This window comes from Lathamus discolor, unplaced genomic scaffold (genome assembly GCF_037157495.1).
Source record: "Lathamus discolor isolate bLatDis1 unplaced genomic scaffold, bLatDis1.hap1 Scaffold_249, whole genome shotgun sequence".
NCBI classification, from domain to species: Eukaryota; Metazoa; Chordata; class Aves; order Psittaciformes; family Psittacidae; genus Lathamus; species Lathamus discolor.
In genome coordinates this window covers 30,939-45,696 of record NW_027069278.1, presented here as the reverse complement: position 1 = coordinate 45,696, position 14,758 = coordinate 30,939, and the positions used below count along the sequence as shown (strand labels likewise).

Here is a 14,758-nt window from a genome sequence, read left to right as displayed (position 1 = left end):
GGCCAAAAGAAGCCTCTAGTGGCAAATGAGGTAAATTACAGTTGTCAGTACTTGCGACAAAACCACGCACTGCCCTGGCAGTCTTCAAGGGCAGCTCTCATCAGCTAGCCAGGGCATTTATTAAATGGCCAATACAGTTTGTCTCCTCCCATGATAAATGACAGCTCAGTATTTAGTTTCACACTGCAATGAAATGAACTTCTTAAAGTGTAAGCTTTGTTTCAGGGTATCAAAAAAATAAACAGATGATAACTGAACATCAGTATTAAAAGATACTGAATGCTAAGAATGACGGTGACAAAAGACTAAAAACTCAGAAAACTAATAGCAGGAGGGAGACAAAATTTAGTTTGCTATTTCTGCTTTTTTGAATACTATGGAATGAAACGTAGTTAGAAATTTAAGCCCTGTTTGTTTTCTCCTGGAGGTTTAAAGAAAAATCCTAATATTTCAATAACATGCCTAAATGATCTGCATCACACAAAAGTGAAAAAGGCAGAAATACCAATTTATTTCTACCTTCAGGTCACTTCATGTTCATGAATGAGTCACACTTAATGTTCTTCCTATTTTTGGGCTGCTGCATTTCTTTGCTACATCTTCCTACAAGGTACTTTGTATGAGTAAGGGATTTTGTGTACTGTCACACAGACTGAAAACGAAATGTGGATGAACCCAAACACTCATCAACTGGCAATGAACATGCAGGGAAAAGCTGACACCCAATACAAACGAATTAATTGAGAGTTTATTCCAGATGGTTCTCCTCACTCAGTATACAAGTCATCAGAATAATCTATCAAATAGACTTGGACTTTTATATGACTTTTTTTCTATAATGCATTTTGGTTTTTGCTTCTAACAATCTGTTAAAAAAAAAACCTGCCAGATGAAATGTTCAACACAAACTGCAACCCTTACTATTTGTAGAAAATATGACTTAAAAAAGGACACTATCAGGTAATTCTTAATGTTTACACTTACAAAAATGCTTTGGAAGCTTGAAACTAAAATCCTTTGTAATAATTTTCTTCTTCCTACTTCCCTCTTCCAACCTTCAATGCCTTTATTAGCCCACGATTATCATAAATGACAGAGTGCAGCTGCTGATGAAAAACATCAGAAGACCACAAATGGATAAACTGTGTTTAAAAAAAAAAAAAGTAATATGGAAGCTTACATGTTTTTTTTAACAAAAAAAATGCATAGATGGCTACGGTACTCATCTGCCAACCTTTACAGTGTCTGCTTGAGGTAGCCTTTCTAAAGAATTACTAAACAAGCCCCAACATAGTACAGATCCTTACATCAAAACCACTATCTCCTTGAAAGTCCACTCTCATTTAATACCAGTGGCAATCAACATAATACATTTTAAAAGCTTTTGAAAAAGAACAAAAAACAAACCAGCAGGTACAGTGGACATCCATGGTAGTTCTAGATCTGCAGCCCTCAATGTACATTGTATGCACATAAATATCTCAGCTATAATACACATTCAAGATCCATCCCTAAAAGCTGTATTATGTAAAGCACAGCCACACTAACTTCAGGATACCCATAATTCCACATCTACAAAATCAAAGTAGAATTAGTGGCAGTTTATTGCCTCATACAAATTTAACCAACATGGCAACCATGCCAAAGGAATTAAAACATTTTCAGGACATATGTACAGACTGTACATTTCAGAAACATCTGAACAATAAAAATTCAAGAACAATCTCTGCATTACAAATTAAACTAAACAAATGGTTTGAAACCGTCAATGCATTGAATGGGTTTACAAAGGCACTTCCCTACCCAAAATAGGAAATGACAATCTGCAGCCTAGAGGGAGGTTGGAGAAGAGTGCTCATCAACTACTGCACAATCTCAACTTTAAGAAAAAATAAGCAGGATTTAATCAAACATTTATAGGATTCAATGTGATCCACTTCGAAAAGAGTTCACACAGTCTCATCTTTGTTTTTCTGTTGTTTTTCTTGGCTCTCTCGTTCCATACTTTGGCTCCTTCGACGTTCATGTTTTTCTGAATGGTCCTTGGTGTCACTGTGATCATGTTTGTGGGAACGTTCTTTGCTTCTGCTACGCTTTCTAGACTTCTCTTTGCTGGGACTCTGGTCTCGTTTTCTGGACTTGTCAACGCTATCTGTTCTTCCTCTGCTTCTGCTTCTACTTCTTTTATTTGACTTCTCTTTACTTTCATTTTTATGTTTACTTGATTTCTCTTTGCTCCTGCTCCTGCTGCGCTTACCTGTGTTCTTACTTCGGCTCCTACTCCTATGCTTTCTTTCCCTGCTTCGACTTCTACTATGTTTTCTCTCTTTTTTGGAATCCCTCTTGTCATCCCGGTGTTTCTTGTCATCCTTGTCATCTTTGTGTCTTCTCTCTTCTGTATCACCCTTACTTTTCCTTTCTTTTGATCTTTCTCTAGAGCGATCTTTTTCCCTCTCACTACCTCTTTCCTTATCGTAATCTCTCTCCTTTTTCCTGCTCCGTTCATTCTCTTTCTCTCGCTCCCTGTCCCTGTCTCTTCTATCTCCTTTCCTGTCACGACTTCGACTACGGCTTCTGTATCTGTCCCTGCTTCTGCTTCGCCTTCGTTCTAGCGTGCGATCGGTGCTTCGAGATCTCCGTCTTTCCTTTTCTCTCTCTTTAGCTTCACGTTCTAATCTCTGCCGTTCTCTTTCTCTTTCTAGTTCTCTATCAAAGCTAGATGATCCATGACCTTCCCTATGATGACTTCTGCTTCTGGATCTTCTGGGAGACCTCCTTGGACTGATGGATCGTCTCGGAGACCTTTTAAAACAAGAGATATTCAATATGAAACACCACCTTCTGAAGTTAAGGGACCCTCTTTAGTTTCCTATTTATACTTCATGTAAACAGTCTTTATTTAATCTTAAATACCAAATATTTTCTAATTATTTTCATCCATTAGCATCCATAAACTGTTTGTCTATTGCCTTAAAGCCTATCCCACTGAAAAGACAGTATGTTTCTGGTCACCACTAGGTTCAGTATTAAACTTCTGACATTCTTTTAACATATAAATGACCTTGAACGTCTACGTTCCACGTGCCGGTCTATTTCTTCCATTCCCTCCTTGCACTCTTTCTTGATTTTTCTAGGTCTGCTTTTAATTTGCTGGTCAATGGCTTTCTGGACTGGCACAGGAATTCTTGGAAACAACGTGGAAAACCATTCAAGCTTAGTGAGGAAGGAACGAAGCATCTCCCCGATGGTCATAACACAACCCCCACCTGCTTTCACATCCAGGTCCTACAAAATACAAGCAAAAAAATATCCTGATGGTCAAAAATACTCTGTACCAATTTAAAAAAAAAAAAAAAAAAAAGCTGCTACACTAGTGCCCTCTTGAAGCCTCATGATTATTGAAAGTTACTTGTCTCATATTCTAATACATCTCCTCAGAAAAATTCAAAGTCTGCACCTTTTGAATTTGGCACTATGTTACAGAAAGGGAATGGGACTTAATCTATATGCATGCAGGCACATACTAATCCTGCAGCCATCTGGATGGTACGGGACTGTTGAGGAAGAGATTAACGCGAAATCCCCTTATACAGTCTGGCTATACAGTATGATCTTATATTTTATCTGAATGCTACAAAGATGAGAAGTCCTCTCAAACTACATTTAATACTCCATTTTGTGGATGTACAACTGCGTACCATCATACCCAACCCTGTGGCCTAAATCATTTATGAACTACATCATTGCCTATCTAAAAATGATCACAGAAAAACCTCTAGTATCAAATGGCATCCTAACAGAATTGGAAGCAATAGCAAACCAACTGCCATGAAGCAGTGAGGTTTCTAATTTAGAAACATGTAAAAAAATAAATAAATGAACAAATAATTGGAAACGCATAATCCATGATGACCATTGTCTCTGAAAAGGGTCATTACCGCATGAAGGCCTTCTTGCTATGCCCTCTCACAGCTCAGGACATGTTAGTCAGCTATTGTCAGTCCCAAACCTATAGTGCAAGCACACAAGGAAAGTGAGATTTGTTATCTAAACAGGAAGAGAAAATCTAAATGTAAAACTGCTTGCACTCACACACATTTAAGTGTTCAGATATACAGTTTTTCCAAATATAATCGCTGCAGAGATCTAAAGAAGAAAAAAAGGAGTTAAACGTAGCACCTGAAGAGTACGTACAGTTAAGCAAAATAAACATAAGAAGCATTTTGAAAAAGTAACTCTGTATCCTGGGAAGATTTTCACAGCAGCATGACAAAAGATGAACTGCTTCCACATATTTTAAGAACTGGAGGGGAAAAAAAGTCCTGTAGTAATTCCATATATATAAATATATTTGATTTATCCTAATGAGCTTGATCAGGATTGGTAACAAACTTAAGAAAAGCAGCCCCAAGCACTTTTTCCCTACATACTGCAAAGCTACTCAGAGCAGCTAGGAAAGAAACACTGATTCCAAAAATATACTGGGAGGTTTTAAACAATAAATATACACTGATCACCAGTATCTGCAAGAACTGAAATGTATAACCTACAAGAAGTGCTGTGAATAACGAACCAGGTAAGACCTGCAAAATGAATCGCACTTGTGATCACTTTTTTGTTCTGGGTATCAAGCTGTTTGTGGGACCCTGAAAATGAAGCCACCCCAATCCTCCTCAAAAATTACCACACTGCAGAGAAGAGCTCGTGTTAACTAGCACCACCTGGGGGAGAAGGAGGATATCACAGTGATGCAATCAAGATTTCAATTTGCTTGGATTTTTGTTACAAATATACAATAGCATAAGTTTACCTGAAATAACAGCTGTTTCCTTTGGCAGTGTTTTTGATACTTAGCATGAAAGAAGCTGTTCAAAATAAATACACTGCATGGCAGTCAGATACAGGTATAATTAACACTATTTTTAATACAAGCATTTGGACATCATTTGCAACATGTGAAATTTCTTAAAGTAGATGCCTACTGTCACACCGAAGAGGGCACGTGATCCTTCCTGTGCCATTCTTAAATCTAGGATGTAATGTAAAACCTGCTCAATACATACAAATTGCGAAAGCATGCTGAACTTCATGGACTGAGCAACCTCACCCACCAGCTCCTACTCAGCTACTCCAGACAGTACACATCAGAACTATTGTTCAAACAGTATACTCCTATCTGACCACATAATAATGAGGTCTCTTCACTGTTTCTTTTTTGGTTTTTCCCCATTAACAATGACATTAAGGTTACTAGAAACAATGCCACCTTACACAGTAATTAGGCTGGTTGTTTCTGCTCTGAAGAAATTCTGGACATGAACAACCACCAGAGAGATTTTGATGGATTTTTCAAGGCCAGTGTTGGTTTCCACTATATACTTTACACTCTTCTATGTAAGCACCAACTTCCCCTGTCCCAGCCATAAATGCAAAACACAAATTTAGCACTCTCAGGAATTACTATACCTTGCATAAAAATCCTTTTTCTAAAAACCACATGGAAGGTGCACTCACAGCACCTGCAGTCTGTAGTCTGGTTTAATGAGCCTGTTTCATGTGGCTTTGTAGTATCTGACACAGAAACATCCTACGCAATATACAATTCTGTTAAATCTTAGACACCTAAGCTTAATGACCCAGGTCCCAGCTCAGGCCTGCTTCTTGCACTAATGAATTAAATAACAAGAACATAACATTTTAACATTCAAACCTTAGAAAACCTTATCAAGGAAAGATAAATTTATAGCAGTTACACAAAAGGAAACAAAAGAAAATGAATTATTACCCTCGCCGACATACCTCTTCATCATCAAGAAAGGATTCAAACCAGTCCCATAGATCTGTAGGTGGCTGCGTGTACCTTTAAGTACAAAAAGAATGCAGAATCTTAATAGAGTTTTCCATATATTAAATTAATCATTAGTTGATTATATTGATACTTACCTAATATACATAAATCCAAGAGCCCTAATATATGGGGAGTCTGTATGAGTTATAAGGCCCATCACTTGCTTACGGGTGAGTTTCAGTGTAAATAATTTGTACAGCAGACAAAAGGCAGTAGACACAATTCCTCCAGTTCCAACACCACGCACCTTTTGGAAGAAAAAAGTTAGGTGACAATGCCAAAAGTCAAACACATTGCCCCCGCTCTATAAAAGAACACAAGAACTATAGATGAGGTTAGACATAAGGAAGACGTTCTTCCCTGTGAGGGTGGTGAGGCATTGGAACAGGATGCCCAGGGAAGTGGTGGATGCTCCATCGCTAGCAGTGTTCAAGGCCAGGTTGGAGGGGGATTTCAGCAACCTGGTCTAGCAGATGTCCCTGCCCACGGCAGGGGGGGGGGTGGAACTAGATGACCTTAAGGTCCTTTCCAACCCAGAATTCTATGATCCTAAAACTAACATAGGACAAAATCTAAATCTGCAAACAGAGCTATGTGGAAAAAGTAACACTTCTTGCATCCACAGCTCTGGAAGCATGGGGAACACATCAACTCTTTGCAATAAACATTGTTACATCTAGGGACTGAGACAACATACAAGCAAGTTTTGGCCTATGCTAAGAAATTTATTTATCAGACATAAAAATGCAAGAAGGCACGTACTTCTACTTACCCCTCCACACATCCCTGTCTGGCCTGCTGTTTTTCTGCTCCCCTTTTCCCATGGTTCAACATGCGTAACCTGAAAGGGTTGGTGGGAAAAAAGAAAATTACAGTTTCAACCTCCATAATGTTTTATACAAACCTAATGCAAACAACAGGTATCCTAATCAATCATAAATGGCTTGTCTTCTGCAAAATTCAAGATCGAGTCTGCTTTGTCATTAAAGCAAAACATTTGGGTTTTTTAATTACCACATTAAGAAATTATAGCTAGACAAATTAAGTTTAAAAACAAACAAAAAAATAAAGCCCCGAAACACCTCCAAAGCAAGCAGCCACGTTTATTCCGTACTCCACTTACTTTCAAGTACTTTATGACTAAATCACATCATTACCATTTTCTATGGCAACCAGATTATTACCTTCATTTAAACTATCTCCTAAACAAGTTTATTAACACCTGCTGATAACACATAGAGCAGTCAAAATCTACCGTCTCATAGTCATATTCCATGAATTTAGCTAGAGATTTAAGTATCTACAATTACGGCAAAAGAAAAATGTCCATCAAGTGTAGTGGAAAAAGACAGGGTCTTTTTCTGTAAACTGCAGTGATGTTCTTGGATAAAACGGTTTTGAAGTACTAATTGAGTAAATCCTACCTAATTCCAGTCTTTTAAGATGCATTTAGAGGTGAGTGCACAAACACAGTTACTCAACACCATTCCATACATCGGACAATAAATCACAAGCGATTTAAGAACTATAAAAGTGTTCAAGTTATATTTGAAATTGTGAAATGCAGAGAAGTTACATTTGACTCAATAAGCAAGTACATTTCCTCAACGCATCAACTTTAAAAAGCAAGTAAAAGTGATACATACAGTGGTGTTACAATGGATTTGGGATAAGATTTTGTGCTCTGCAGTTGTAGTGGAGTTTACATTCAAAATGCTTTAACAATACTTGTAACAAAACTAAGTGCATGATCACCTGAAATCAGAGATATGCCAACGGCTGGAGCTGCTGAACTGTCTGGGTTTTTTTGTGAAATGCCAGTACTGCAGAAATCAAAATCCACTTGACTTCCTGTATTATTTGCATCATACAAGAAGTTCACAAATACTTCATAAGCAATACTGCACATCCTTCTGATTTTTTTTTTTTTTACACATTTGCCTCTCACAGGAAATAGTATTTTTTGTCAAAGGATCAAGTACAACACTATCACAATGGCAGTTTTGATTTTTTTACTTATTTATTAGCCACAAACAAAATAAATATGCTGGTTTAAAAAAAAAAAAGAAAAAGCCTTTCAACAATACTCATGTCACAAAAGAGTACTTAAAGTTTTGATGCTACAAAGACTGCTGTATATGCTTAACTTGTTGAAAGATACAGATTAAATGAAGTTAAAGGCATTCACATGGTGCTAACATCGGGGATAAAGAAGAGGAAGTCATGCACTTTGCAGACAGAACTGAAACAAGACCAGAACTACAAGTGAATATATTCAGATACGTGCACAGAATCCATACCTTCAAAGACAGTCCCTATCACCAGCTGCCTCTATGACTTAACATTATCTCTCCCAATAAGCCAACACCCATCATTCCCAATTTTTTAAATGAAGCACTTATTTTGGTTCCCAAACAAATACACCTGAAAATACAGCCGTGATGGTGGACATGGTGCTCATTCAAGGGATGGGGGGAGGAGAAGAGCGAGGAGGCAAAGTGTGCAATTGTTCAGAAACCTTGAAATAGGAACAGAACTCAGATCATCTGAATACCAGTGAAGTACCTTAACCATGATGTTATCTTCTCCCTCACACCTATAAAGTAAATGGCTGAGCTTTATCTAGCACACAGAATAAACTGTCAATTTGGGTAAACAACCTTTATTTACATTGGATTAATAAGCAAATATTTAATGGTTTATCAAATTTCTTACCCAATTTAAGATACTTAAGGAATGAAACACTGAGACAAGCAAATGAACTATATGACCTACTGCAGTTAAGCTCTACCAATACTAAGAAGACAAACCACATAAAATATTTTTACCCCATCTGAGAGGGTCCCTGTAAACTAATGTAAGCTCTCAAATTTTCTCGTAATAGATTTCTTTAAAAATTTTTCAGCACTGGCCATCAACTGCAAAAATAAACTTTGCTGCTTTCAGTTCTGACAGTAATAACGATTTATCTCATATGCAGCAAGTGGTAAATTAATTGAAGCTTTGTCAACAATCGATGTTACTTTAAGTATTAGGAGAATTGAGTAGTCCACTCTAAATGACAGAGGCAAGGAGAGAAGTGCTATCATTAAGATGAAAAACAGTAGCACTGTCTTCATAAGTATGTGTGAACAATGCCAAAAAAACCTCAAAACACTTCTGTGGAGTTATTTTTAATAATGACAGTGCCCTAAGTAACTAGACTTGCCCTGCTTAAATAAGACAAAAACACTACATTTTTATTTCCAAGTATAGTGAAACCCTCTGACACACTAACATCATCAAGCAGAATCAATTCACCAGAGAAAAACACCTCAATCACCACCAAAGTACAGCTGACTGAAGAAAGCAGCTCTGAGTTATCTAAGTTTTGCTCTCATTATAAGAACAAAGAATGTCGCTATGTTGATGAGCATTAATTATGCATACCTCCACCTGGGAAACTGGCTTGATAGAAGCCTTGCTGCAAAACTGATTCAGTCCTGCTAACAAAACAAGAACCCAGACATGGGTGCACTCATACAGTTCAGTTATATCCCCAGCACTGCCTACTTAACACCAAAAGCAGCACTAAACTGAACAGGTTTTTAACTGGGTGAGAGGGGGAGATCCTGACCTCCAACTGAGGAAGAAGGCCACATGCAAACTCTTGCTGAAACCACTTCTGCGCAGTTACAGGGCGCCGACGGCCCCTCAGCTGCGCGCAGTGCCCGTCTGTGAAATGACACGCAGATCGGGAGCCCTCTCTACTCCCTTCAAATGAAAGCACGGACCTCAGACGGCCATTTCATCCCCACTGCCGCTGCTCACACTGCCCACTTAAATAATAACCTGGAACTCCATAATTCCAAATGCGAAGCGGAACACGTTTGTGTTGTAAAGGAAACAGCACCGTTAAATCCCCTAATCGAGCACTAAAAAATACATTAGCTCCCACCGCTTACGGCAAGGGACAGGAAGGCAGAACAGAGAACCAGCACCAACGGAAGACTTCCCCCTTCAAAACCCCCCACAACAGGGAGGCTTTGGCCAAGCTTCAGCGCAGCCCCAGGGAGCCCGGGGCGCGGCCCGCAGGCTCACCTTGAAGTAGATCTCGTCCACTACTTCGTGGTAAGTCTTGAGCTCATAAAGCTGCACCTTGAAGTAGGGCGACGAAAGAATGTTGGTGAGGATCATCGGATTCAGGTTCATGGTCTTCTCGTTGCCCCACAGCGGCAGCACATTGCCCTGCTTGCCTGAGGCCGCTGGCTTGGGGGCTCCGCTCTGCAGCTGCTGCTGGGCCGGTGGGACGGCACCAGGCTGGTGCTGGGCCGCCTGCTGCCCCTGGCAGTTCCCAGCGCCGACGGCGGGGCTGTTGTTGGCCATAGCGGCTCAGGCCCGGGGCAGGGCAGCAGCACGCGGCCTGCGGGGCGCACGAGCGACCGGGCCACACCACACCAGACGGCGGACGCAGCCTCCACCAACCGCTGACAAGATGGCGGACTCCACGGAAGTGACGAACACACCTTCCGGGGCCGAGCCGGCCAATCCCCGCGGGGGAGCGTGGCGGCGCTGGGCGGGAGAATGCCCCCCCGCCCTGGTCCTTTCCCGCGGTGTGGGCGCGGGGGTGTTTTTTCTCCTTCACCCGCCGGCCGCTCCCGTAGCGGGGAGGCGAGACCCGTCGCCAGCTTCTCCTTCTCGTTTTTGGGTCGCGGGGAGCGCGCCCTCCTTTGCCCGAGGGTCGCTAACGGCCAGGCCGTGGTTCTTTCGGGCGACCCTGTCGAGCACAGTGCGCGGGGGTCGGACAGCTGCCGTCACGGGAACGCCACAGACCACGCCAGACGTTTAGCTAACGCGGTAGTGGGGCCATCGGTCGTGCTGGCCGTTGGTAACGAGGGCAGGGCACAGCAGGGGAGCGAGCACCGGCGGCGCTAACAAATAAGGACAAAGTCGTTGAGCTTGCAGGGATCTCGGCGGAGGAAGCGTGTATCTGCGGCCAGGGTACAGCAAAGCTGGCGCGCTAAAACTAGCGCTGGGTACGAGGCTTGCTCCCCCAGCAGGCAGAGCAGCTTCTGAGGGTTTGTCATACACCAAAAACCTAACTGTGCTGCTAAATCCGAGCTGAACATCTCCTTCGGAAATGAGTAATACAGACTCGGAACAATGAGAATTAGGTTAACGCATTTGAAAGCATTAAGATTTAAGAAATTAACTGTTAAATGCCAACAGGAAACAAACTTCAGTTTTGCCTGAAACTTAAATATGTCGAGGTTACATTTAACTCATTATTCAAAGTTTTCCAGCAGGTTTTTAACTGAACGCTCTTGCAAAAGCAAAATAATAATAAGTTAAAAACTAGTTACAAACTTTGATATCAAGCTTTAGCCAGAAGTACAAAAGGGAGACCGAATGTACAGGAATTGCCAAGAGATTTTGAACATGGAATGAATGTGCAATAAAATCACTGAAAGTCCACCAAAGTGTCAGCAACCTAGGCATAGCAGGATAAAATACATTGTACACACAGAGAAGGGCTTTGCATTGCTCAGCACAAAAGGAAAGGGATGCAGGGTTAAGTTGGTTAGGAAGCAGCATCTCTAATTGTATACTATTTAAAATTTATTTATATTTTGAATTTGAAAACTAATTTAATTTAAATACTTCCAGCAGTATTTACCTCCTTGTAAACAGTGTATAATCACTCTTCATTATATGTTGAAAACCTTGTAAACAGAACATCTCACTCTTCATTACAAATTGAAAACCTCAGAAACAGTGACTCATCTTCATTAATCTGGCCCTTTAACTTACCTTAGAGCTCATACTGTAGCAGAAAAGTGTTCTTATCAGGGCCCAGTTTGACAGTTACCAGTTTCTCTAAACTGCCTGCTCTGCTATCTAAGCTCTTCATTTAGCTTAGAAAAGTACACCCCTTTTCTAGGAATAACGTCTCCAGACTCCTTTTGGCCTCGTTGTCCCAAAGATATTAACAAAGATATTAACAAAACCATTTATTAGCACAGGACTCTTGAGGCAGCAAACATCCATTTAACAATCTCATGAAATTAAAGAACTAATCACAAAATTAATTCTACCGAGGTGTTGTAGCAGTGAGGTAATCTTGTTCTGGAGACAGCTAGCTAGAGTAGTGACTTTGAAGCTGAGTGGTTCTGGTGGGGTTTTTTAGGGTATCCTTGACTCTCTGAGCACTTCCTTAATGTCTTCTGTAATCACTTCAAGACAGCCTGTATTTCTGTGTAATTTATGTTACCCAAATTGTGTTTTCATGTGTTTATCTTTTGCTGTTGGAATATTTAGTCAGTATGATTCAAGCCTCAAGTGGTTTTCCTCTGTATGACATTTTTGTTCTTCTTGTGCAGATCCTTTTTGGTGGTGATGCTGAAACCTTTACAGCTGCAAACCAGGAAGCCATTTGCTCAAAATGAGATTTTCTTTCCTCAAGCATCCCAGCTGGTCTTTATACAGAACAGAGCCAAAACAAAACAAACATACACTTGAACAAGGAGGACTGCAAGGAACTATATATATAACAATAAAAATAAGTAAGAGGATGGTGCTATATGCAAAAGCCTAGCCTCCTTTCTCATTCAACAGATGAATTCTGAATTTGTCTCAAACAGGCCTACTCTGTTAGTTGAATCTGAGGAGAAAAGTACTGGTACCTAGTCGCTGAACATCCTCTATCCTCTGAACCTGCTGTGAGAGGAATGTCTGTTAGCTCTTGAATTGTAGGTTAAGCAGTATTGCTGCATGTATTTTTCTGTCAAATATCAGTGTATTGTCTTCTGGCAGTAGTGCTGCATTAGATACCTTCTGCTATCGCATTTAATTATGTGTAGTGCAGCTTCAAAAGGAAAGTCCAGGAACTGCATACAGTTCTCTTTCTCATCCCAAACACTGAAGGATAAAATAAGTTTTAGCAGTTTAGGATTTCTTGATTCATGACTTTCTACTATGAGATGCTTTTATTCCAGTATAGTCATATATTTTTTGCTCTTTGTATGGTACAGAAGTAACAGGCTTCTCTAAAAATAGCTTGCTTAATTTGTGGACATGCTTAATTAAAGACAACCGGAACTTTCAGTTTGAATTTACAGATTGTAATATTAGAAATACCTTTGAACTGAAGTTTCTGAGGAACCTCATCAACCTGGACCTTGTTTGAGCAGGGTGCACTAGATAACATCTAAAAGTCCCTCCCAACAGAAATTACTCTATGATGTCGTCAGACTTAAGTAGATATACCACTGCATGAAGAAGGGAGATGTGTGACACAATGGACCAAAACAGACATAGACTTTAGACATACTAAATGATTTATTTTTTTTTTTTGTGACAGAATGGAGAAATTTTATGTTATGAGGAATAATCACAATATTTTTTCAATTTTTTTTTTTTTCTAGCAAGAAGATCAGGTTCGCTGGGGTCAAAGCAGATTGTGCAGCTTAAAACTACTAATAGGGCTGTCTATTTCTTTCATGTTGTCAATCTTCAAAAGATGGGATCTCTGGTCAATTTTGCCACCCAATACAAAACAATGAAAAAAGAGATTTCTATGACTACATTGTTTGATAATAGAGAATTAAACATCTGATAATTCTGAAGGTTTTATTTACAGTGGTACATTTTTGGGTGAAGTCTTACAAAGGAAATTGTGTGAATTCACAATTTGTTGCAAATTTACTTTTACTGTATAACTTCACTACTATTCTTTCCCCCCCCCTTTTTTTTTTCTCTTAATAATGTCATATTGAATTATGAGTAGAATTTTACTGAGTACCAAAATCTATAGCATTTTAATCTAGGACACTAAAGACTTCTATTAATAAACTTTACAATATCTCACTGAGATGCAAATATTATCCACAGTTTACGGATTGTCTAATTAAGACACAAGTACTAAATGATAGTTCAGGATTAAACTGCGATTCAGGCAAAAAGAACAACTGTGGATGGATTTTTAGCAAAGAATGGCCACATTCCCAAGTCAGCAAGTGCCTACATGGAGTTCGACATGAAATAAAGATGAAGAAGGACATGGGTAAAGAAGCAAAAGTAACAGTGCAAGTGAGGTAAGAAAAAACTGGAATATGCTAAGATACGAAATAGTGAACTGTTAGCGAGTTTTAAAGGTTAAGTTCCTATATGCTTATTTCATCAATTTTATACTAGTTGCTGTGTGCTGCAAGAATATGTATCAAAGCATAATATACTAAGCTATTGTATATGTATTGATTATACTACAGCAAACTATTGTAAGCAGATGCAGACAACAGTATAAAAAGGATAGATGCTTTGTACTAAACGGCTTTTATCTGATCACATTGATCACTCTGACTGAGTCCATTTTGAGTTATAAAACAAAGAGACTTGAACCTATCCTTTCTTGCACAAGGTATTCATACCTTTAGCTCAATAACAGTTTATTTTCTTTGTTAAAAAGCGAGGACCTAATTAAAAAGTTAAAATCAATTTACTAGACTACTCAAAGGCATTTAATGGGAATTATTCTCTACACATAGTTTCTACTTACAGCCAAATTAGGTTGTGCAGGTCTTTAAAGCCTATTGAGGGAAAATCCCACTAAAGTAATTGACCAGATGTTATATATAAACTTTAAAGAAGTTTGCTCTGTATGCTTTGTAACATTACTGATTTTTACATATTTAAACCCTGTTTGCAAGCCAAGCTCCCATTGAAATAGCAACTCATAGGCTGCCTCATACACTGTTGTTAGCACTTCACTGTTGTAACAGAAAAGGACCTCAACTGTGAAATTGTATGGGTGGTTCCCTATTTCTACTACTCATAAACCAAAAATAATACAAAGAAAATTGCTGTTGTATTCCAAAACCTAAAAACCAACTTCAAACAGAATGAAAACATTCCAGTATCTTGAACTAATTGAAA

The 14,758-nt window shown here is 39.3% G+C and overlaps 1 protein-coding gene across 1 annotated transcript; it reads right to left on the bottom strand.

Annotated features, from left to right (window-relative positions):
• Positions 1 to 726: 726 nt before the first annotated feature.
• On the bottom strand, positions 727 to 10,325 carry LOC136006493 (pre-mRNA-splicing factor 38B). Its single transcript, XM_065664521.1, has 6 exons — positions 9,929 to 10,325; positions 6,621 to 6,689; positions 5,944 to 6,095; positions 5,800 to 5,860; positions 3,062 to 3,285; positions 727 to 2,802 (listed from the first exon to the last, which is right to left on the bottom strand). Exons 1-6 carry the CDS (start codon positions 10,211 to 10,213, stop codon positions 1,950 to 1,952), a joined length of 1,644 nt encoding a protein of 547 aa, XP_065520593.1. The 5' UTR covers positions 10,214 to 10,325; the 3' UTR covers positions 727 to 1,949.
• Between the last annotated feature and the right edge of the window lie 4,433 nt (positions 10,326 to 14,758).

Bases quoted from the DNA above. Each gene is read 5' to 3' on its own strand.
- LOC136006493 (XM_065664521.1), bottom strand. From the start codon at position 10,213: ATGGCCAACAACAGCCCCGCCGTCGGCGCTGGGAACTGCCAGGGGCAG. The intron at 6,690-9,928 runs GTGAGCCTGCGG...CAACCCTTTCAG, and splicing joins TGGACGAGATCTACTTCAAG to GTTACGCATGTTGAACCATG. The intron at 6,096-6,620 runs GTAAGTAGAAGT...TTCTTCCAAAAG, and splicing joins AGACAGGGATGTGTGGAGGG to GTGCGTGGTGTTGGAACTGG.